The sequence below is a fragment of the Salarias fasciatus genome, chromosome 6 (assembly GCF_902148845.1).
Source record: "Salarias fasciatus chromosome 6, fSalaFa1.1, whole genome shotgun sequence".
NCBI classification, from domain to species: Eukaryota; Metazoa; Chordata; class Actinopteri; order Blenniiformes; family Blenniidae; genus Salarias; species Salarias fasciatus.
The window spans coordinates 20,601,947-20,627,375 of NC_043750.1; the positions used below are offsets into that span (position 1 = coordinate 20,601,947).

At 43.3% G+C, this 25,429-nt stretch overlaps 2 protein-coding genes across 5 annotated transcripts in view; both read left to right on the forward strand.

Annotated features, from left to right (window-relative positions):
- The window catches only part of cntln (centlein, centrosomal protein), a 79,737-nt gene extending 65,105 nt beyond the window's left edge, over positions 1-14,632 (forward strand). The window contains exons 25-27 of the mRNA XM_030095133.1: positions 583-780; positions 4,527-4,601; positions 13,998-14,632. Of these exons, the coding sequence (XP_029950993.1) occupies positions 583-780; positions 4,527-4,601; positions 13,998-14,108 (384 nt within the window). The 3' untranslated portion in view covers positions 14,109-14,632. The remainder of the gene's footprint in view (positions 1-582; positions 781-4,526; positions 4,602-13,997) is intronic.
- Positions 14,633-24,229: 9,597 nt separating this feature from the next.
- Positions 24,230-25,429, forward strand: part of sh3gl2a (SH3 domain containing GRB2 like 2a, endophilin A1) — a 34,599-nt gene continuing 33,399 nt past the window's right edge. For all 4 annotated transcript variants that reach the window (XM_030093765.1, XM_030093766.1, XM_030093768.1 and 1 more), the window contains exon 1: positions 24,230-24,369. In XM_030093765.1, coding sequence (XP_029949625.1) covers positions 24,325-24,369 — 45 coding nt within the window. In that variant the 5' untranslated portion in view covers positions 24,230-24,324. The remainder of the gene's footprint in view (positions 24,370-25,429) is intronic.

The following is a 25,429-nucleotide window of genomic DNA, read 5'->3' on the forward strand; positions in this document are numbered from 1 at the left end:
TTTATTGACTTTCTCGTGTACAGTGGCAGTTTTAACATTTAATTGTCTCTCTGTATTTAGAGCAAACTCCCATTTAGTGCCCGACAACTGTGCCATCCCAGGCCTTCCCCGTCTCGCTTGCCATTCACTCGGGCACCATTTGAAACAGCCCCTCATAGCTTAATTATTAACAGTGTTATGCTGCCCTGTTGTACTGTGAGACATTCAGAAAGCAAATAAATAAATGAATGGCTGTATTTTCAGTTTCTCTCTGACTTTCTCTCTGTGATGCATGATTCTCTGTCTTTGGAGAATTTAGCAAAACTTGGGGTGCGTTTGATATCAAAGCTGCGTTCCCTCAGCTTTCAATCGGCAGGGCAACAAACCCTCAGGTCCACATTCCTACAGGGGAGCGTGAGGCGAAACCGAAGAGAATCTGAGTGTGTCAAACTCAATATTCCTCCATAATGTACTAGGCCTCTCTGGCGCATGCTTGATCAATTTCATTTATTCATCTGCCAGGCAGAGCTATCCCTCTTGTTTTTCTATATCCATTTCATCATCTTCTTCTTTTTTTATTCCTTTTTCTCCTCCCCCCTTCAGGCCCTGGCCAGTGAAATACTTTTAGACGTTCAAGAGGTCAAGCAGCAGTTGATGAAGAGGAGGAGGTTGAGGCAGGCCAACTCCACAGCAGCAAAGGGCGGCCTCTCAGCCAAGTCGATGATCAAAGTCAAATCCATGGCTGCCTCCATTCTCAATATGTCGGAGAATGATCTTGCAGACATAATGGAAACTGATCAGGTAAGGCCAAGGGACCGTGGTCCATCATTTCATACAAATGCTAACTGGAGGGTCTGTATTAAGTTTGATTATGCCCACAGCGCACAATATACCTATACGAGATTTACTTTTTTATTCCGAAAGATTTTAGATCACTTAAAAGTTTTTTGGGTAGAGGCTTGCTCAATGATTTACCTGAGACTGGAAAAGAAATTATCTCATCAATATCATCTTGTTTGTTGAAAATAAATGTGTGGTGAGTTGTTTTTTTTTTCCTCCTTGGGGAAGACATACTGTAGATGGAAATTGGAGGAGTTGGGAGGAACAGAAGCCTTCTCTCCCAACTTCATTTCACCTGTAACTAACAGTTTTGGCCTTGTTGAAAGCTTCTGCTCTGGACTGACTTTTTCCAATAGATGCATTGATGAAAGTGGGTGGGTAAACAAGACCGAGCAGCGGCTTTTGTGAGAGTGAAACACACACTAAAGTATGTCACTAATAAGTCAGAAAGTTGCAGTGCAGAAGAGTGTGGATGCTTACAGCCCGTGTTTCTCAAGCCAGACAAGTTCAAAAACTCTTCCATACATGAAGCACCCTTCAACTTTAAGATTTAGTATGGCACAAGTTGACTAAGTGCAACTCTATTTTTTCTTTGTGGCAAACAAAATCATTGAATGGAAAAATTCTTCCTATTGGCTGTTGACCGCTTGTAAAGTCTTAGTTTCGCACTTCTATAGATCATACTGAGCCATGTCATCAATTAGCAACTCTATGTTACAATCAGCCTGGCCTCCCTGGGGAACTTCTTCCATCTATCTCACGATGAGAGAGGGCCCACCAGGCACTCACTCACGCTTGAAACCAATCTTATCCTCCTGCAGCAGAGCTCCACCCACCCAGGTGATGGCAGAGAACACTTTCTCACTTGACGGAAAGTCCCCATCATCATAGCTGAAACCCAAGAGGGTAGAATTACATTTGTGTCCTCGCTGTAAATTTCTACAAACTTATGGTCATTAGTGGGTTGCTTGGTGTTTTAAGAATTCCTCTCTGGGATCTCTAAATTATTTGTATTCTATTCTAATTTGAGTGTATGTTTGTTTTGTCCATCCTCAACAAAGATTTGCTATGTGGTAGATTTTCAGTTTTGTGGTTATCATAGCTGAGTGATGAAATATGGGTATGACAAGTGTGCATGCCAAATTCTGTCATTATTTAGCAATGTTGCTCAAAATAAGATATTTCTATCTAATAATCTTTAAAAAAAATGTTCATTAGAATTAATTAAAAGAATTTAACACAATTTAAACACTTTAAGATGAAGTGGTATCTTTAAAATTGTAATTACTCGGGCTATTTATAGAGTTGCACAGTCTTTGTAGCTTCTGGGTTTTTTTTTTTTTTATTATTAAAATTAAAATTAACATTTAGACATGTGGTTACCAGGATTCTCAACAAGTCCAAAACTTTGTAAATCTATTCATGTATTCACTTGGCGATGCAGTACAGGTGTGCTGGATTCGAGTTCCACACTTACTGGAACTTTTGCTTTTCTGTTTTACTTTTAAATTGAAGTGCCGCGCTGTCAGTATAATGTCAGCATATTTACCTTTCTCTGATTTGGACAGTGGCCTCTAGTCAACAGTACTTGTAGATGTTTTCAAACTTGGTGGAATTCTGCTTCCTGGTTTCAGAATCAATGCACCTTTGAATTTCTGCTTTATCAATAATCCTCAATGAATTATTCCTGACTGTGTTTGTATGTTAGGAGAGTTTGACCTTGGTGCAATGACCACAATACTTTTCATGTTTTCTCAGTCTTGTGCATTTCCCTGAGTTCGATGGTTTGCTTCTGCCAAATGGAGCTTTTCCTGTGAAAGCATTTTGCTGAACAGGATTCTGGCTATGACCGTGCTGATTATTTAGTTAGTAAGAGTACAACAAAGAGCCAGAGAACACCACCGTTTGAAACGATCTCAGGAGAATGGAGGCAGAGTTGTTAAATTTTGTAGATTTAGAAAGTTATCAGTCCTATATTTTTTTTTTTTTTTTTCATACGCACAGGAAATTTCAGCTTTTTAATTTTATACAATGCATATATGAACACATACAATGCAAATCACATTTGCAAGCGCATCCAGTCAGCCCATTTTACTATTTGTATCCTGCACAGGTTTTTTTTTTTCTTTCTTTTTTCTTTGCCTATTTCCGTTCCATAGTGTGCTTTGGAAAGGCCTGAGCAGCTCGAGGCTCCCTGGGCAACTTGTTGTTAATGATCCAGATGTAATAAGGTTATAATTGCTAGGCCGGTTTGTTTTCCACCTAATATGAGAGGGAGGATCAGTGCTTGTAATATATCTACCAAGGGTGGACAAGCACCCACAGTGTTGTGCACATACGGTCTTTCGCACATCGCCTTCCCCCTCTGGTGAGAGATTTGAAGGCATCAGTCACAAAAAAAATCCTCTCTGGCTCAGTTCTCTTTTCTCTCTCATTAATATAATCACACACGAGCTTCAGCCTCACTCTCTGTTAAGTTCTCAGCTGCTCAACAATCATTTACGAATTAGACATGCAATCCAAGCTCGAGTGCTATTACCGCAGCCTTTTATATATGAATATAAAGGCCAGAGACGCATAGCTACAGGTCAGCTCTCCAGACTAATGAATTGACCGCTACACACTTTCATCACACATACAAGTGGTCCCTGCTGTCACATCAGGGTTGCAAAGGTAAATTGTGTTTAGATTGCACTAGACGAACGCTGGCAGTGTATCCATTTTAGCTGCTTCATGAAATAAATCAAAGTCAACGGCTTTCTTAAGCTCTCAAACATGTTAGTCATTATTGTTGAATACTCTAAACAGAAACAAAATCACTGTAAGCATGAAGATTGAAGTTTCCTTTTGGTTATGCTCCTAATTTTTATTGGCATTTTAGGCTCACGGATATTGTGTGTATTGTTATGCATTATCAAAATGGTCTAATTTAGTGGTATAGAATGTAACTCTTGTTCCTGAGTCACCTCATAATTCCTGAGAATTTTGTGTCTTCATTGTTCACTGTTGATGAAATAATCTCCTGAAGGGAGCTCTTTGAAGGCCCATATCTACTCTGTATGAGGCCCTTTGCTGACTTGCGGCATTGAACTCGTACATCAAACTGTTCGGGTTTTTTGCCTGTCAGATCTGCCATTCCGTAAGATCGGGAACATTTGAATTCAACAACGCGCACACATCTCGCCCCCACCTGCCCTTCCCGTGTCCCCGTGTGGAAGCACAAGGCTCGTCGCTTCATTTCCAGTGGCAACACCTGGGGTTTGAAGCGAAGAGGTAGCACATTAGTGCTGAGGTGTACATGGCCACGCTGTTGCTCCTCACCCTATTCATTAGCAGTAACAAGGCTACCACTCTGTGAGGTCTTTATACATGAGTACTATGCAAAGGTATACCGGCGTACCTTGCCACTGAATCTCCAGAGAGTTTGCTCAAGGTCCGTGCCGGTGTGACGGTACGTTTCTGCCCTTTAGCAGCATATTTGAAGAGGCCAACATTAACACACTTTTACATGTTTTCTGGAAACATCAGACCTTGATACTGACTGACTAGACGTTTTTGCCCAAGTCGTCCACCTACAAAATGCTTACATCTCTACAATGTGTTGAAGCTATACGTACCAAACATCCAATTAAACCTCTCAGCCTGTACTTTGCTTCAAATCTCTTGTCGCTGAAACAAAACGGTACGCTTCTGCTGTGTGCTTCCAGAGAACAGCGACCTGTTCCGAGGGTCCCAGGGACCAGGCGTGGCTGGACCACCTCAGCCACATCCTCCAACAGAAGGTAAGGCTCACACACTTTCAGTAACGACCAAAGAAGCTACTTATTCCTGGACAAGAATTGCACTTAGTCGCATTTCAAAACACTTTTTTTTTTTCCAAGAGCAAAAAAAAAATATGTCGTAGTTTTATTTCCCTTTAGAATTTAATTATAACGTTTACTTTAATCTGTTTTCCTCATATGAAGTAAAAATCATAATTAGTGCAATAATAATGGAACTGGTCATTACGAGGGGGCACAGCAGGTCTTTTTCCCTCGGTGCCAGTGCCACAGGGAAGAACTGCTAATTGCGAATACAGTCTACTAAACAGTAAGAAAGAACACTGACTTATTTAGTCACAAAGGAAACTGTACCGTTTTTTTAAACGGGCAAGTTTTTGCCTTGTGAACAATTTTTCAAAAGTTTATTTATTTGAAGGAATAGATAAATGCTGATGATACTTTGTCTTAAAAAAGATGTATGCTAATTAGGTGTAAAGTTACTGTCAAAGTGGTAAGACATCTTACTCTCTTTGATACTAAAACATGTCAACTAATTTCAAAATCTGCAGTTTTTAATTTATTTGGATCTCACTGGCTTTTTCCCTCAAATCTTCAGGTGTTTTTTTGCTCCCTGAATAGATCAGGTTCATATGACTGGCAAATTTCTTTATCGGATTAAAAAAAATTAATTAAAATAAAATAACTGCGCTTCAGTTTCACCCAAATACTGTAAAGGCTGGATGATTTTCGTTCCCAGCGCAATGATCCCACTCAAAAGCTCCGGCAAAAAAACAATGACGCAAAAGATGAAATAAAGAAAAGCAACTCCATCCTGACTGTGCGCCGGAGTCTTTGTGTGTGCGCAGCCACTCATCTGTGAGTGCTCTGCTGGAGCTTTGCTCGAGCGCTGTCAACGTCTGCTCGCTGTGATATGTGTATGATTGAGAGTGTCGAGTTTGGATGTGTGTCTTGTCTGTGTTCTTGTCAGCGGCCGCCGCAGGCACTCATGCGTCGCCTCCGCACCACGACACACACCAGACGCTGTTCTCTTGTTCCCCAGATCTTCTTCTGACCTTTCCACCTTCCTCTCCCCCTCCCACACTAACACACACACAACACTCTACTGAATCCATGTTTTTCCCTTCTAGCTGGACAGCTCTCAGTCCCTGTTCTGTCTCTCTTTGCCATCCTCCACTGTCCCGCATTCTTCTCTCTCTCCCTCTCTCTCTCTCTCTCTCTCTCTCTCTCTCTCTCTTTCTCTCTCTCTCTCTCTCTCTCTCTCTCTCTCTCTCTCTCTCTCTCTGGCTCAGACCCCGAGGCAGCTTGTTAGTGGGGAACTAAATATTGATTTGGCGGGCCTGTCGATGCCGGGAGAATGAGCTAGTGTCCACCAGAGACCTCGGCACCGGCAGCCTGCTATCGACGTTTTCCGTGGGCAGAACAGGGGAGGTGGAGGGGGGCTGGAGCTTGTGTGCAGAGTGGAGGAGGAGAAGAGCGGAGTATGACAAGGCTGAGACTCGCCCCCAGGTCCCTGTGGGGACCGCTGGGACCACCGCAGTCATCCCCCCCTTCACTGAAAACAGACTTTTTCTCTCCCCTTTCAAGTCCATCTTGTTCTGTTTTTTGTTTATTTATTTATATTTTTCTTCTTCTCTGCATCTCGCAGTTTCCTCTCACTGTTTGGTTTTCAAAAACATATTGTATAAAGTCACCACGGGCTCCGTCACTGCCTGCGTCTTCTGCATTGAAGGCAGTGGGACAAGAGCTGAAGGGAATCCCTGCAAACATACTTTTAATGTCTGTATTTGTTAATTAGGAGCAGTACTTTCTCTTAATTTTATATTTTCAAGGCCACTATGATCATCTGTCTGCAGCACGAGTAACCCGATGCTCAGAAACACACATTTTTCTACACAGCACACACACTTACAGAACTCTCATACGGTTCCCCGCTAGTTTCTCCGCGCTCTGTCATAGCTTATGAAAGGCTCACCAAGCAGAACATCTGTGAAGTGAAATGGCCTGGCCTGTCACCCTGCCTGTGACACTAATAATACACTCCCCTAATAGTGATATGATCTTACCCAGGGCTGCACTCACACACTTGTTCGGATAAAAAGACACACAGACAGAAATAGACCCAGTGAAAGGAAAGATGAGAGAGCTCCGTGTCTCTAACTGGCTGGCTGTCACTGGAAGAGGATGAGGATGTGTCCATCGGAGTGTATGTCTGGGTACGTGCACATACTCGCGTGTGCATGTGCGCACTGACGACAGCCTCATCTTGTCACTGTCAGTGCCTAATGGAGCTGACGGCGGGACAGCACTTTATTATCTCAGTGGCCCTGTCAATAGCAAAGCCATCACTCAATCTGTGTGTGTTTGCGCGCACGTGTGTGTGTGGCTCAGGAGAGGTATCTATATGCGTATCTGTGCCTGTATGTGTGGGCCATTGTTGGCAATCACTGTCATCTGCTGCCACACATCAGCGTAACAAGAGAGAGAGACATCCGCAACACTTTAGCGAACTGTGTGCAGCAGAAATAAAGACATGTGACTGTGTATGCGTTGCACTCCGGCTCCCCTCTCGCCAAAGAAGTGCCATAGATTTCTGGAGCCCCCCTCGGCCGCTGCCCCACATGTCCACTCAAAACGAAATGAAACATTGCATTCATTTCCTCATCTCTCACCTCTACTGGCGAGTTAATGAAATCAAACCCTATGCCTCTCAGTAGAGAGCCACCATAAGCTGTGCTCCATAGCCCGAATCAAGGGACGATGCTATCTAATAATCATGAGCAGGCCAGGGGGTGTACTGTATGGCTCCACCGCAACCTACCATGAATAAGGCCAGCAGTGAAGATGGAGTGTCCATGTGGGCCATGGGGTCCAGGCACCGGCCCGGGGAAGCATTGATTTAATTGCCTTTGGTTTATTTGTGGAGTCCTAATTATTGACTGGAGGTAGAATTTAATGGGCCAAGTCTTTATGAAGACAGGGAAATGACTGGCTTCTGCTGCTGGCCAATAATGAACAGGAGGACCAAGTGCATGCAAACGTGTGCACACGCACGCTAACACACACGTTCCCTCCAGATCATTTTTCAGACTCATTTTGTGTACACACACCTATCTCGAGCCTCATGACAGCATAATAACATTTAAAAAGTCATTGACTCTGTTGATTTCTTTATGAGAGGACAGTGGTTTGGTTTACTGGTATGGGGTGACGCTGAGGGCCAGCTAATATTTACCTCACAATCACACCCAGGGGAGGCGTACAAGCATCACTTCTTATCAGCCTCCCAGCTATAACAAGCAGGTGAGCACTACATTAGGACAGTGATAGAAACAGGCCAGACCGGTCTGGACTGGACTGGACTTGCTATAAAACACCGAAGGTGTTAACAGATGGTCTCCGGCACTGAGATATTTCCTGTAACATCAAACTTTGGCTAAGATTTACAGCAGCCTTTCCGTGCAATAGAATATTGTGTCAACAAACCCAACTGTATTGAGGACTTCTTCTATATTGGCGCTTCCAGGAGGTCTCATTGATAACCCCTGGTTTAAGACATCAGTGGCTTTGTTGCTCCGATGTGCTGATGCACTGAAAAAAAAACTTTTGTTGTTGGAGCTTTGAGGGTGAGCCGCAGTGCGTTGTGTAGTGTGGCTCATTATGCCTCTGTAATGACAAGGAACAGCTTTGAGTCCCACACTTCCCTCTGAAGGAAAGTGACTCTAATTAAGCCTCATTTAATGATTGAGCTAATTAAATCAGCCACTCTCTTTTCTGTCTCTGTAAATATGTTTGTATGTGTGTGGAGGGGACTCGAGGCGAGGCTTTGTACTGTAAATATGTCACTGGAACTGTGTTGGGGACCAGGAGGAGGTTTCCAGGGGTATATTAGAGCGCAAGTTAAAAATATCAAAGCACTCAGACTCTGTTTTTTTCTTTTTTCATACACTGCATCATTACTGGGTATAGCCCACTCTGATAAACCAACCAGGGTGAGGTTAAAACTCTGAAGCATGCTGGAGACTCAAGAAAGAGAAGTAATGTGGATATTTCCCGATAAAACGAACCGCTTCACTCAATACCCTGAGCAAACACTGAAATGCAAAACGTCTTGTCACCTTTTTTGTTATATATGTGACACTTTTCTGCCGAAATTGCACAGTTTTGTCGACTTTACCTCCTTCTCAGTGCACCGCCGTGGCCAATGAGCCACGCCGTTAAGTTATGCTCTCGACTGCTGAGTTTTACCTAAAGGTTGTGTCTCTTTTGTATGGATATCACCTTTCTATATTTACACCCCAAACATGCCAGAATCACCTCATTTTCACACCTAATGAGTAGGAACCTGAAACAAAGACCCGGTGCTTTCCTGTGTTTAATCTAGGGTGTATTTAGGTCAGATCCCTAACAAATGCATGTTGCGCACTGAAATGATGTTTCCAAACAACGTATCAAGAAAAGGAGAGATTTTTAATTACAGTATTTGTGGCCCCAAGTGTCCAATTCCCTTTCATATCAGTCTCTAGTGGCCTAAAGGGGAGAAAAGAGAGGGATCTGCTGCGCTGCCGGGGTAGGTAATTACGAAGAAGAGCTAGAGAATAGGCTTGTCGGTGCTTTAGTGATTTTCTTACCTGAGCCCCTTTGCAAATGTGACATATTCATTATTGCAGATAATCAAATGCAAGACTTTTTAGTGTGGTGCCTTTGTGCTTTTTTTAATCTATTTATCATGTTGTTGTTGTTATTCCCTCGTTTGATAAATTTGATTTTCAAACAAAAGTGAGAAGATCAAAGATCAAAGAGCTGTTTTTTCCCCTTCAGTGATGAAACTGCTGTAACTACTTCTCCCTTACCTTGACTAGTGGCCTAGATTGGAGATGACTCGCTAGCCAGGGACAGATATGTGTGAGGAGTAGCCGTGATCTCTCTGAAAACACTCCTAATGATCCCAGTCATTCTCAATATTTTTATGGTCATTTTGTTGCTGCTGTGCAAGTTCTGGACTCTCTGGATATGAACATACAAACCACATTAAAGTATGGAGATAAACTCTTCAGTAAGACTGTTCAGTACACAAGTGGCGTCTCGTAGTATACCTCAGTTCAAAAGGAACTTCTACCTATTTATACACGAGTGCTGCAGTTATCTTGAGAAGGTGTTGAGTCGCTGAGAAAAAGCTGTAGCGGCGGAGTCCACGCAGGCATGCCTCTCTTAGGTCTTTTAGGCTTTGAGATTCGTCTCTCTCATTTAGATATCCAGCAGACTGACACAATCTCGCAGCTGCTCACAAATTGGGCCCTTGGAAATAATTGTGATAACCCGTTCCAAGGGAGAAGACGAAAGAACCAGAATGATCGATCTTTTATGAAAAAAAAAAAAAAAAACTTTTTGTGTGTAATGCCACTACCAGACAATGGTCACTGGAGTGCTGCAACTTTGAGCTGCTCCTCGCCTTGAGGTGTGCCCCAGGCTATAGTATAGTATTGTCATTTAATTGGCTCATAAAAACACCTTTTGCTTGCAGCCCCTGTGTGTGTGTGTGTGTGCGTGTCTCTGTGTGTATGTCTGTGTCTGTGTGTGTGTGTGTGTGTGTGTGTGTGTGTGTGTGATATATATGCACACACGTCAGTGTCAGTGGCTTTGCGCGTCAGTTCACTTCTGAAACATGTTCGTGGAATCATACCTAGACAAAAGGTCGGCTCTGCAGGGCCTGTTGAATAGTAATGGGTGTAAGTTAGCATGGCTTAATGCTACAGTAGCTATTTTAGTGTTGCCAAAGGGGACAGGGCCTCTTGCAAAACAGTGCTTGTGTTGCTTAACGCCGGTGCCGGTGCTAGCGCGCCCTGCCAAAGGGGACAGGGGCCCAGCTAAATCAACTGTAGCATAACATTAGTGCCAGTTCTTAACACTGCCTTAAGCAGCCCAGGGGATCCAGCAGAGCAGCTGCATCATAGCTTACCTCCAACCATCCTTCAGGGTATCAGTCCCCAGCCAATGTGGCAGTTAGATGAAAGGGAATGATAGTCCTGCTTGTCCTGTTTCTGCGTGCGAGTGCGAGTGTTTTGTTGTGCCAGAATCTGCTGATGTAAGAAACAAATCATGGTGAGATGGATCTAAACAGCAAAATCTACTATATCATAAAAACAAAAATGAAATGGTGACATATGACGAAGCCATGTGAAGATGAAACTTTCTTGTAAATATACTTTTTTTACTGTATTATTCTAATTTCTTATTGAGATATGTGAAGAATTCAGTATCCAGCTGTGATCTGGATCACATCTGGATCATTTAATGAATCGTCTTTTTGACTACTTTCTCTACTATGTCAATTATCTGTGACATAGAGGCCCTTTAATTACAGAAATGCACCGTGCTGTTGCTGTTTTGTTGTTTGATAATGTGATCCCCACGCTATGATGCTGAGTTCAAAAGTTCATGTTGATATTAGCGTCACATAGAACCAGGTAAACCGTTCCTCTTTAGTAGCCAGCTGGGCTTTTTGGCTTTGCACAGTGTCTTAATAGGAGCCAGTTTTGCTGGTAATTTAGAAATAATTTCTGCACATCAGCTGGATCAGTTCATGTGTATTCTCGTGAAAGCATGAGATAAGGTCGAGTTCAGGACTTTAGGCTCATCACTGTGACTGTGTGACCTCTCCTTCCTGAAGGGGAGCGAAGTCCAAAATACTTGTTGCTGTTGGATTCAAATATTTTCTTCTCTCCGATAATAAAAGTTGTCGGTGAGTAATGAAGATATTTCTATTATTTTTGAGAAATAAACGTGCATTGCTGGTTGCAAATAAACACACTGGTAGGTCTGAAATTAATAAAGACATGTACACTGTGGCTTTCATGGACTCCTTAAATGTTTAAATTGATTTTTGCTCATGATTTGGATGTTTGTTTTAGACCTAAATCTCACTTTGGTTGACTTTATGTGGAACATGTTTACCTGTTAGTGTTGTTTACCCCACGTTCCCATATTGGGACTGTTAATGATCCGGTCTCCCACTCCGCTGTCCCGCAGAGCCTTGTGTTGCGGCTATGTCTCTATTTTAGTGGGTTTGTTTGCATAGTTAGTGGCTCTAAGTGCAATTAGTTGATTAGGAAATGTGTGTATATAAGTGTGTTTCTATGCGAGTGTGTGTGCGTGCGTGTGTGCGTGTGTGTGTGTGTGTAAGACAGGGAGTGAATTCTCCCAGGAGGACAGAGGCATAGGGAGATGTCTCAGCAGTTCCTTCACTGTAGCGGTTCTCTAAGGAGTAACGCCGTGTGTTTGATGCATCCAGTGCTGCTGGAACTGACGCGCGCGCACACACACACACACACACACACACACACACACACACACACACACACACACACACACACACAGACTCACGCCAGCACACACGGCCTTGTGTTCCCTGTTCCTATTACCTTTAATGAAGAGGAGAAGATGTCAGGGGGCACACAGTGTGTGTCTGTGTGTGTGTGTGTGTGTGAGGGTGCATGCATGTGTGTGTGAGAGCGAGAAAAAGGGGGAGAGAGTTTCCGGGGGCCTCAGTCTCCTTGACGTATTGATAAATGATGGTTTCAAGTCTCCTGACAGTCCTCTTTTGTATTTTTAAAACACATCAAGTTCAGCGCTGATTCCAGAGTGTGTTAATCACAGCGTGTGTCTTTTCCACATGAAACTTTGGACTGTCAGTCAGTTGAGTTGCTATTAGATATTTGCACAACCGCTTTGGAGTTAATTGGAACGAACATTCCATTTGCTCTCATGTTTAAATTTCTGTCATTTTGCATTTCACATTTATTTTTAAGTCGATTTCATCAACGAGAAGGAACTATTCTCAGTGTATTTGTAGCAGAGTTCAAAGTAAAGTTACTGTAAAGTTGTTGTTTTAGTGAAGTAATCCAAAGATGGTTACCTCCTGAGCTTGGAGCTTAACAACAGAAATGCTCCATCATCAGCTTGCGAGTGTTTATTTTGCCAGCTTGATTTGACTCTGAACTGTTAGCTGCTGTCAAATGCATCGCTCTGGGAAACTAATTCAAACACAAAGTACTTTGATCACATTCAAGTCACAAGATGCTGAAACTGCTTGTTGGCTGAGCTGTCACAATTTTTTTTTCTAATAAAGTGCATCAGTTTTCCCACACTGACCGAAGTTCACGTCACCTCCACCCACTCCTGCCGGGACACATTCCACTGGTGACACTAATACTGAACAGAACACAGCAAGATTAAAGGAGACGATCAGGTCATGGTCCTGTAACTCGCCAACAAATCTCAGCAGAAGCTCACTTGTCTCTGCATGTTGCCAGTTCAGCACCATTTTTTTGCTGAATACAAAATAATGTCCCTGCTCCTTGGTTAGTGGCCATGCTTCTCTGGACATGTTAGAACAAAGTTTTCATGACATTTTGAGCCCAGTGAATGTTTAAACATGTCCACTGTTCACTAGATGTGGATCTATAGAAGTGTAAAATGAGCATCTTCATAGAGACAGAAAGGATGCTGTTGTGTGAGAGAGAGTGAATACTTAAATTTAGTTTTTTTTGGGTGATGCAGTACCTGTGCATGCCTCTGATCATGTGTCCCAATGACCATAAAATCCCTCCATATGGGATAAAAACAAATAAACTTTTTGAGAGAACTATGTGAAGATACCTGCAGCCTCTTTATTTTCACCAGCCATTGTTCCCATGACTGACTCAGCTTATTGGAAGTTTCTTAACATGTAACTTTTTTATCATTCACATATACATACAATCAAAACACACCACAAATAATACTGTGAGTGTTTCCAGCGATGTTAATTCTGCCTGGAGGATCATCTGCTGGATGTGATCGACTCAAGCTCAAGTGTGTTCAGCCTCTTGAAAAGAAGGCTGCTGCTTTTTTGTGGTTAAAGGGGAAAAAAAAGTCTCTTTTCCACCTCACACACTGATGTACGGTGAAACGGTATTATCTCTGCAGTCATTTGTGACACAACACTACCACAGGAGAAGCAACTAAAATGAACAGCAGTTGTAAAAATATATGTACGGTTATCAGAAAGCTTTTCTGGGACATACAGGAATGTTTAAGACCTGCGCATTGTGACAAAGGAAGGTTGAGTGGGTTCTGAAATCCAGTCTCGGTACGACTGCTGCGCTCGCTCTCCCCGCTTTGTCAAAATACTCGGTTGTGGAAGGTCCCTCAGAAGTTTCACGAGTCCTCAGGCCCCATCTGGGTTTCTCTTGTTTCACAAAACAGCAAACAGGCCTCTGAAAAGCTGCCAGGTGTCAAAAATCTGACTTTTTTTTTTTTTTAATGGTGGTGCATTTGTGTGTTTTCCTCATTTTCTCTAACCCCTTTCCACCTCCGCCCCCACACCCTTTTTTTTTCTCTCCTTTTCCTCCCCTGCAGATCCCCTCTGCCGGCCAGCTAATGGAGGCTGTGCGCGTGAAGATGAAGGAGAGGAAAGTGCTGACAGAAGAGCTGGCCATGCTTGCAACACCAGTCAGCGAAAAAGCCTGACTCCCTGGGCTGAGGCTGGGAAAACTGTCATCCACTTCTTTTTCTCCCTCCCTTCTTCTCTCCCTCCCCAGTTCCCACTCAGTGGGAGCCGGGCTGAGCCAAGCTGAGCCGGGGCAGCAGAACCAATATTTGTGAGAAAAGCGCTGTCGACTCACTCTGGGCCACTGGCTCAACACAGCAGCCCGGCTTTTGTAAATGAGCCCTCGACATCTGTGTTAGCACTCACTGCACTATGTCTATCAGACAGGGGCCCTTTAGTGCCAAGCTAATTTACAGTACAGCCACTCTCCACTCTCCGCGCAGACCCGGGGTGATAAGGCAAATGCTTACACTAATGTTTAAGTTACACCTTTTTAACTTTCTTTTACCTCTCCCCCTAATTTATCAGACACCTCAAGGACCTTAGGGTGCAGAGGCTTGACCTGGCGGTGCCAAGTCGACACTTTAAGAAAGTCCAAGCCTGCAAAGAGGCAGAAATTCAGGGAAGGAGGTTAGATTCATTCAAAAAAAAAAAAAAAAAAAACCAAAAAGACTTGAACTGCTCTCTGAGGCTTTGATCAAAACCTTTTGTGTTTCATTCATCAATTGCTCCGCAAGTCTGCGTTTGAAGGATATTTCACTGCGTTTTAAATTAAGAATGAATTGTGTTGCGTGTTGATCCATATTATGAGAATTTCTAAATAAAAAGCCGCTCGACTTGACGGCCGTGTTCCTTGTCACGTCTCCTCCTCTTTTCAGCGGGTTCAGAGGACTGTCAGTCGCTGTGTGATAGCGACCGAGGACGGCCGCCGGTCAGCGGGGTTCTCTCACCTCTGGCGTGATTGACAGTGGCCTGTTGGCGTGGTTCCTGTTCATAACAGGTGACCCCTGCTGTTGACATCATTAATAAGAGTGTGAACGAGCGCTCACGGTTGTGTAACGCGAGCGGCTGCATCCTTGACACAGCTACCTCCATTCCCTTTTATCTGTTTCCCTTTGCTTCCCAATCTCATTATTCGTTTTTAATATTAAACTATGATCCTGGTCTCTGTCCTTGAGTTGGCATTCTACACAAGAGACCCCACACTTCTCCTCTCAAATTTCTTCTTTTTTTTTTTTTTTTTTTTTTTTTTTACCTCCTGGCTTTTGTTTTCCTCTTTCTCACTTTCCTTCTTTCTTTTTATTATGTATAATTAACAATGGTGTGAAGAATCCGCCGTTCAGGAATTAAAAAGAAATAATTCCACTTTTTAATCCCCCCTCCCTTCTCAAATATATGCTAATGATGTCGTTTTCCTTTATCTTTTTATAATAAAGGATTAGGCCAGGACTGTCTCTCGCTGCAACTCGGGGACCAATTTAGCAGGGATCCAGGAGAGACAAACCCTAGTGGTTAATTACCATTCATTAACATAGTTTGCATCTTTTCTTCTCCAATACCCAGGAGCCAGCTATTGTCAATATTTGTCCCATATAAATTTCTTCAGTTTTTTTTTTTTTTTCTTTTTCTCCAAGTCACTGTCCTCCAGCATAATGCAGATAATGGCAAACATTAATAACTCAGAGAAATCCGGTGGCACGGCGGGGTAAAGAAGAGCCAAACATCATCGCCACACAAATTATCCCGGCGCCCCCCGCCTCCTTCTCCTTCTGACTGTCTTTATTTCTCTCTCTCTCTCTCCCTCTCTCTCTCTCTTCCTTTTAGCGCGTAATGCAAAGTCAACAGATTTGCTCGCCGGGCCCCGCCATCCGGCCCCGGCTGACACAGTCGTGCTATTTCTGTGACATATTCAAATGCGGGCCCCCTCAGCTGGCTCTCCCTCGGGTTTAATTAACCTGGCCTTGCCTCTGACGCTCCCTCAGTGAAGACGTTAAAACGATCTTGAAAACACCCTTCAACCCCCATCCAACACACACACACACACACACACACACACACACGCTCACGCACGTTCCTTCCGCCGGGCGCCGTATATTCATCTCTCTCTCTTTTTCTCTGTGAAGGAATGGCGTGCCATACCCTTCTTTTCTTCTTTTTCACTCTCCTTGTCTTCCATCCCTTTCTTCCGTGTACAACTCTCATTAAGACAGATTTCCTGTGGGAATTACTTTGATCAGTTCTTCCAAATGCAAAGTTTTCCTCCCTTCCCCTTTTATTCATTCCAACAGTCAATGCAGTGTCATTTTTTTTCTGTTCTCCATCTTTTTTTTTTTTTTTTTTTTTTTGTCTTTTTTTTTTATCAACACGACTTCTTTTCAAAACCAACTTTCTGGCCTTTTTTTTTTTTCTTCTTCTTCTTCTTCTTCTTCTCCACAGATTCCTGCAGGAGATCGCTCCTGAAGGGGTAGAGGAAGGTCAGGGTCACGGGTTGACTTTGGGGTCGATCGATGATTTGTGTACATGTGTGTTTGTGTGCGCGTGTCCCAAGGCTTCTCCGCTGTACTTTTAAGTTCCCTTTGTCTGGTGCGAATGCGTGCCACTTGGGTGGGAAGGCGGGTAGACCACAGTACAAAGAACAGTCAAAGCACAAACTGAGAATTCCTGCAGCCTCCAACTGATACACAATTAGTCCTTGCAGATCTCGTCCGCCAGCTGTGGAGTGAATAGAAAACAGCCTCCAGTGATATCCCTTGCTTCACTGACACAGTTTTGCACCCTCGCTATCGCTGCCAATACATCAGTCTGCTTTGATTTTCACAGGCACAGACACTTGGCACTGTCTGAAATAACAAGGTACTTGTGACATACAGCCAAATGTGTTTTTGACAAATGTATAATGCAACATGTTTACAGTTTCCAGTGCGTCTCTCCTCTGTGTTTCATCCACTGAGAGTTGATTCAGTATCAGAAAGTAGCGCTTCTGTTTACAGCCTTCATGACAGACATTTCCTGCACACTTTATCTCATTTGATGGTAATTATTGCTTAAAGTCAAAGGTCTCAGACATGGTTTTCTCAATATATCATGTATAATATTCCTTTTTTTTTTTTTTTTCTTTTAATAGACATCAAAAAGAAAACGGGAACCTCACTGTCCTCATGCACATATGCTATGTATACAACTTCATTGATCTTCACTTGAACAAGTCCCTTATCCTCCTCTACTGTGCTCCAGACATGAAACGGTAGCAGATTATGGGTGGATGCGGCCCGCCGTGGGAAGCTAGGGAGCAGATAAAAAGGCAAGCCACTCAGGAGACTAAAGCTATGTTTTGATGCTGTGTGATAAAGCAGAGGCATAGGGCGAGAGGAAGGGGAAAGTTAGAGTCTACCTACCGTGTGCGTACACTACACTGTATGTGTATCTTTTTTGGGGGGTTTTCTCCTCTCCACTAACTTGTCTTTTTCGTCATGGCCAAGCTCTTCCTGCACTTTTATTGTTCTTTGACACTCACTCCTTCTCCGTCCCCACGGACTGTCCTAAGCCTTGCTCATGGCAGCTGTCTCTTTAAAGCCGTGGCCTGAGCTCATGGGGAGAGAAAAGAAAGAGAAAGGGAGAATGGGAATGGGGTTTGATCTTGCCTCTAATCCACCTTTTCTAACACCACAGGAGATAAGCTGCAGACCTCGACATTACCTTAGAGAGAGGCGACTCTTTTCAGTGTGACTGCCTGAACCCTCCGGTGCCCTCATGATAAATGTGCGACGCCTCAAACTATAAAGAAAACACGGCTCCCACTACGACAGATCAGTCATAGCTGAGCGCTCGACAGTCCGTAAAACTTTATTTGCACATAGCACCTTTCATGTAGTGAAAGTATTTTACAGAAGATTGGCAAAATGATAAAAAGAAACAGGTGAAGATAAGAAGAATAAATAAAAAAACTCCTCTATAACTCCCAATTCATCCAATCCAAGGTGATGGGGTGCTGGAGCCGATCCCAGCAGGAGACACCCTCAACATCTCAGGGCAAACAGACGGTCACACACACCGACACACACACCTACGGGCAGATTATGAGTCACTGAGGAGCCTCAAACGCATGTCCGTGGACTGTGGGAACACACCAGTCCTGGGAGGGAATGGAAGAAAAAAAACACACAGAGAAAATGCAAACTGCAGACAGGAAGGTCAACTGTTCACACCATCATGCAAGAGTAATAATTACAATCTAGTCCAAAAAAGCTGTAATAAGTTCAACAATTACTAAAAAACATAAACGAGGTCAAATATTAAGATGACAAAGGTGAAAATGTAAGAATTACAGAGCAGTAATGATAAATTAGTTTACTTAAGCTTTCAGAGGAATACTCGTATAGAAATATAGAAATAGAGTAGGACAAATAATAATAAATGATATGTATAATTGTTTTTAGTGGAATCCATCCTGAAAAGACAGTTTTTATGTTTAAACGCTTTCAGCTGCACTCAGATTTATTTTTTTGTCATCATCTTTAAAATATGTGAATCTCTTCGCACACTTTGTTTTTATTCTGAAGCTTTCTCTTCTCGAGCTGGCACCAAATTCATGATAGCATTTTGTTTTGCGCAATCAGAACAAAATATAACATTTAATGCAATATCAGTCTTCATTTGTCTTGTTTGTTACAAGACGGGCAGCCTTCCTTTGTTTTCCGCTCCAGCATATATAATAACGCCTCAGTCTGGGGTATATAGCTGCACAGAGCACCTCTCCACCTTGACTAACTTTTCCAAGCGCTCATTAGCGGACTGGCTGAAGTTTGGAGGGTATGAAGCAGGCTGGCAGATTACCCCCTGTAAAGTAGCACACCTCAGGTAATCACACTAATGAATTCAAACACCCCACCCCCACCCACACCCCGGCTCATACACCCCTTGTTCCTCCCTTTACTTACTTTCTCCCGTTCTTTCCACAGTGGCGGGCCGGTGCGAGAAGTGCCAAACAACAAAGTGTTTGTTTGCATAATATTAACGCCGCACGCTCGCACACAGTGGCAGGGGCCTGACTGCAGGACTGACTGGAGGCTTCCCATGAACACAGGTGGAGCGGGGCGAGCATCACTGGGACCAATTAGAGCAGAGCACAGGTACATTAGCATGTTTGAGTGGAGTGGGATGGCGTGGGGATCTGTGGACCTTATGAAACACACACAAACACATGACTGCAGCCTGGCGTGTGTTCGCCATACGCCTCCAGTGACACGACGGGCATATGTGTGACAAATGACCCCTGCTCTGCTGTCAGACACAATCGCTTTATATACTGTTCATATATATATATATTTCTATCCCTCCACCTGCTCTCACATTACTTAAAGATACGACTGCATCTTTCCTGAGGCACTAGTTGTTCAGTATTATTTATGATGAGATATTAATATAGCAGTTTTCTAATGTTTTAAAGATTCATGTGTAAAAGTGATGTCAGAGTCTTGTGGGTTGTTGTGTCAAAGGTGAGCAGAAGCACGGAGGGAAATGTGATTAACAGTATGTTTAGTTTTACAGATGCGAACCATGAATACAACGCATTAGCAAAAGCACTGCCTCCTGCAGACTTCCCATTGCAAACCTAAGGTGTGAATAAAAACCAGTACCTGTGATGAGACTGAAACCTGTCCGCGGTGCAGCCTGCCTTCAGCTGGGACTGACGGATGGAATATTAAGTGAACTGATGTCTCAGTGCAGATTGATTCATTTCCTTCTGACACAGAGCGGATTTCTGATCGGCGGTCCAGCCCTCACTGAGTCCTTTCAGAGCAATGCTTCCTCACCAAGCTTCTATGATATCTGACCTTTGAACCTCACAAAGGCCACTCGTGCCTGTGATTTCGTTTTTCAGTCACTGCACAGAGTTTACGATCTCAGGTCAGGCGTGCCACCGACCTTTCACCTCAAAGAGTTTCTGGTAAACTGTCCAGTGAACCGGGACATGAAAGAAGGGACTCCTTAGGGGTGTTCTCCTGCAGGGGCTGAGAAATATCTCTTCTGGCTCGATTTTGAGTGAAACTTTGAATAACTCCATGAATGTTCATTTCATGGGGAAATGTTTGAAAACTTGTTGAAGAGCTGAGTTCATTAAGGTGGTCAGAAGTTCTGCAGTGGCCTGATAGGAAGCTCCGTGAGTTTGAAGTGGGATTGCCAGTCACCGCTTAGTGTTTTAATAGCTTTGTGCGCCAATGTAGCCAGTTGCTGTACAATTTTTCAAATGATGGAATAGTGAATCTTTTCTCGAACTGTAACTATTTGTTTGGTGAAGTCTGAGGGATCAGAAAATTTAAATGAACACCTGCATTGACCCAAAGCTTTAAATGCAAGCAAGCTCTTTTCAGATATGTTCTTTATTTTCTGTGTTGAGCTTGAGGGTTTATTCTTATTTTTTTAAATGGTACGTAGTTAAAAGATCCACCTGGAGAACCCACTTGTTGCTGTGGAGAACTGAGTTTTTCGTCACGCTCAATATCTTCGTTATCAAACAAATATGGAATGATAGGTTCAGGTGCTTGTGTAAGACTGCCTGGATTAAAATGGGTTAAGCATGTGAAAGCCCAGATTTTTGCTGTGTTATTTAAACCATAGTTGTTTTTGTGTGTCTGTGACCTCGTCAAAGATCAAACCACAGTTTGATTCTGAAAGCTCTTAGTGTTCGTCACTTCATGCGAAGAAGCAGCTATGCTTGTTAGTTCGTTTTTGTTTGTTTTGTTTTCTGTAAACGATTGCTGTAGGTATTATCCCAATGTAAATGAAACTGAACTGCTTTCAGCTTTCAAGTGCGATCAAACCTGAAACAAGAGGTGAGCTTGATGAAGTCAATGGCGACATCCTGATCTTTGACTTCGTCTGTCTTTGCGGTGCGGCAGAGATTTATCGTCTCCTGAGTGAAGACAAATGGGCTCTCACTTCAGGTCACTCATGCACACACACACAGACCACTGAGCCGTGGGACTGCACAGTTTATCACAGCAGCGGTGAGCAGGAAAACTGAGTGGAAAACTCGCATCACCTTCTCGGTTAGTGAGAGTTTCTCACACCAAACCAGTGTTTCTCCAGTATGTTAGAGACTCGAATGTATGCTTGTGCTGTTTGCACTGTGAAATCAATCCCATCTGGTAAAATAGTAAAATCACTGCCGTTTGTTCTTCCTCCCGCGCGTTGCTGTATATCTTTTAGCCACGAGATGGCGGTACAGTATCAGAGATTGTTTCTGAGTCACTTGCCACAGATTTTATCCCATTAAGTGGATGTAAAATGTTAATACTGTGTTAAACAATGGTTTCTGGTACAACATATTAAATAAAGGTGTGGCAGATGTTTTTTTTTTAAATGTTTCATTTTGAATCATTAGGGCGTCAAGTTAAAAAGAAATCATGAAAAAAGAGAGGAAAACAACATGATACTAATATGATCTAAAATGATAAAGGCTAAAACAGAAAAGGCTTGGAATCTGTTTATGTGAAATATATGGGAGGTTCACTGACAAAAAATGAACTCTCCCCCCTTTTTTTTATCGAGTCATGTTTCTGTAGCTGAGCTCATGTGGAGTTTCAGAAGAATGTAATCTTTGTATACTTGTCATTTTTTGACAGAGTTGATCATTGTATAACATCCGTAGTTCAAAAAGTGTGACTTGATTCTCCTCATAACAAGTTCGAAGCTCATTTTCAGTCCTACGTTTTCTCCCTAATCGTGTATTTATTGTTAATTTTATCAGGTGTCATGAGATACTATCTGAGTGTGTCCACATGGTGGCGCCACTGTCACACTAAATGATGTAACTTATTTTCACCAACATAACATTGTACTGAGTCCAGATCCCGGTCCAAAGGATGCTCTGGATGGGAGGCACAGAGAAGGGTGGGTTCATTATCCTCTGTCATTAATGTATTATCCTTCATTTGAAATTGAAGACGACATGGTTCTCACTAACATGTGCTTCTTCAGTGCAGTAAACTGTTCAACAGAATCCTGAACAACAACCCTGTTTTCGCATTGCCAGTTATCACAGAGTGTAACACTGATTTAATCTGTAGAATATTGTCAAAGTCAAATCAAAGTGTTGTTACTTCATTCTCAATTGCATTTTATTCAGTTTTATTTCTGTCCTGTTATATATCGAGAAGTTGCTGCTAAACATATTTATTAAAATTACTTAGCACCAATGAAAATAATTTTACAGGAGCTCAATATTTTCAATGCATCACAGTGTCTGGCCTTAAAAGTGTGATGGTGTAGACATTGTCAAATTCTCTTGAATGAATTAAAAGAAAAATATAATTTGTTGCATGTCTGAGCCTTATCCATAGCCTGTTACCTGGAGTTGTTAATGTAAACATCCTCCCACATGTTGTTATTTGTGTTCTTATTTTTGCTCACGGGGCTTTGCAGCATGTAGAATTTGCCATCTGCAGTAAAATCCTTGATCAGTGTTTTGATAGATGCTTTGTTGAGATGCCTGAACACCCAGTAAGTGTTGTGACTGTGCAAAACACCTCCCACAGCATAGCAATGGGCACAGCTTTACTGACATGCACATACACCCAGCACTTTATTTGCAGGAACAGCTTTGTTATTCAAACACTTGTGAAATATTTGGTAAAATACACTGTTCGATTTCACAACTGAGCGGCCTTTAGATTTTTCAGCCCATCAACTCAAAATTCTGTAATTGTTTGGCCGGTTTGTTTCATTCAGACAGTTTACTGCTGCATGTGAGGCTGCATTTAGAATCTGACGGCCCGTTCTGTGGTTGTCAGTCCGAGTCCTGTTCCTGGGCAGTGATGGTGGCCGTATGGGACTGTCTGGCCCAGCAGTCCTCCAGCAGTGGAGCAGCCGTCTGCTGACAAAGCGCCTGACAAATCAGACAAATGCATGCAGGTGAGTTAACATTAACTCAGACATGTCCCTTGTATAAGTACCTGCTACTTTTTGCCATCCCAAAACAACTAATGCTGTGTGATATTGGACCTGAGAAAAGAATAGCAGTGTGTCAAACAACAAACAACAGGCCTGTCTCAATGGATACTGAGTAAATATGACAGTGAATATAAGAGTCTGTGCACCTTTTAATTTGGTTTGTACTGAAACCGACATGGTTTCCTCAGTGGCCAATTTAGGCCAGAGAAGTTTATTAGTAAGGGTTAGTGTAGCAGTATATTTATATCCACACTGGTACACTTATCTAGCCAAATCAATAGTTTATGAAACAGTTGATCCTGCTGGATATTATTATTATTATTATTATTATTATTATTATTATTATTTGTTTTCGAGTTATGTTGGTTAACGGTTGCTGTCGGTCTTGTGCAGAAAATTTAGTCACTCCAGGAGACGCAGGTGCGACTGTTTCGTTTGACAGTGAACATTCAGTCAAAGTTCACGTGTAGCAGTGACAAACATATGTTCCTCATACTCTCTGGGGTGAACATAAGCTGTGTAGTAAACCCAATTTGTTCTTTTTTTTTTTTTTTTTGAAAAAAAAAATTTTTTTTACTGAAATGATACACCTTTATCACACTATATATTTATCACCTTTATCACACTATATATATATATATATATATATATATATATATATATATATATATATATATATATATATATATATATATTTGTTTGTTTTTATTTATTTATTTTATTTTTTATTTATATGTTTCGTCTCGGTCCTTTGTGAGGATGACTCAGCTGATCTGTACAGGCAGGACCTGCGGTGTCTTCGTTTCTTTCTTTGCTCCAGTCAGCCTGGATGAGAAACGGGCGCTGTCCATGGTGCTGAAGATTGTTGACGATCTCACGACGGAGCCAATCGTCCACTATTTCTTTCTTTCTTCGGGGGAGAAATGTTTTTAAATCCCATCTGGTGGCATTGAGCAACTCCACTGGAGCCCCTACTGCTCTCGAATTGGTTTCACAATCAGATTACATAATGTTTTAATTTTTTTTCTCGTATCTTAAAGTCAGACAAGAGCTGAATATAATGTCGGTGACTGTGGTCCCCTCCTCCTCCTCCTCCTCCTCCTCCTCCTCCTCCTCCTCCTCCCGGGACTGAAATACCTGCAGCCTCCTTTTAGCGAAGCGGCCGCTTTAACGGGAGCGGCCTCCGACGTCAGCGGCGTGTTTAGGACATGTGGCTTTGGCATCCAATCGCCTGATCGGGACTTTCGTCAGCCCCTCTCTCACAGGAGATCCCTCCGGTGAAGACCGTAGACTGGGGTGAGCCACGGACGCGAGACCGTCAGCACGCTCGTTCGGGACTGAGATTTGCTCCTCCGCGCCTGCAGCATCGCCTCATCCTCCAGTTAGATCCACCGCGTAGCAACCATGTCTGTAGCGGGGCTGAAGAAGCAATTCCACAAAGCCACTCAGGTAGGACCAAGTCCCCGCATCCGCACGCTCACAGCAGGGCGCAAAATGCAAACCCGCTGCTGCGGAATTTCCTGATTTGCCGTTATCAGAGCGGGTTGTTAATGCATGCGTGCGTGGCAGTGGCGTGCTCCCCCCTCCGTTACTACATGTGATTACTCATTCGTATCGTGGTGCCGGGATGATGCTCTCCATTGAAAACACTGGCGTGGTGCAGCACTGCACCAACGGAATAATTTATTACTCATGTTTGTAGAGTGCAGCCTCCCTCCCTGCTGGCGGTGGTTCCTTTACGCAGGACGTGAACGTTCACCCCCGCTGTGTGTCTGGGGGGGGGGGGGGTGCAGAATGCGGGGTAATAATGATGATAGAGCCATGGAGGACGTCAGTTCCTCCCTGTACCCTTCACATGACATTCCGCGCGAAAACAGCACCAAAGCTGCGGCTCGTGGCAGCCCCACACACGTACCGCGCGCGGGTTGTGGCCCCGAATGAAGGACGATTTAAATCAGCGTTTGTCTCAGCCAACCACGACGGGAACTCCGACGCGCACCATGTTATGCAATCGTTAAGTGCGCCTTGGCGGAAATCCGCTCCCAGCAGCAGCGGCACGCCATGACCTCTGCGCCCTCTAAACGCACTCCCTGCCTGCTGCCGGAGAGCAGAGATGCGTTCAGTTAGGCGCATGTCGTTTAATGCTTCATCGTGTGTTTTTATTCAGTTGGCCTAAACACAGGAGGAGGTGTTTGTTTCAAGGTTATTCGGATGATTTCTCCACCCATCTCTCCCTTATCCCCTCTTTATTCCACAAAAGCGCTCATCCTTAGACTTTAACCATCATTCCTATCGGAGCCCAGCAGGGTGCGGGCCACTGGGACTTTAATGATCAGAAGTATGGCAGAATCTGTTCCTGCAGCTCACGCCAAGTCTCTCAGGGCGAGCTTTGTTTCCGGTGTGAGCTGGGAGGTCTGAGGGAAGTTGCCCAGTTTCTAGGGGGTGAGTCACAGTGACACTGACAATTAGCCACAGGCTCTCACTGCAAGACACCAGGCTGACAGACACA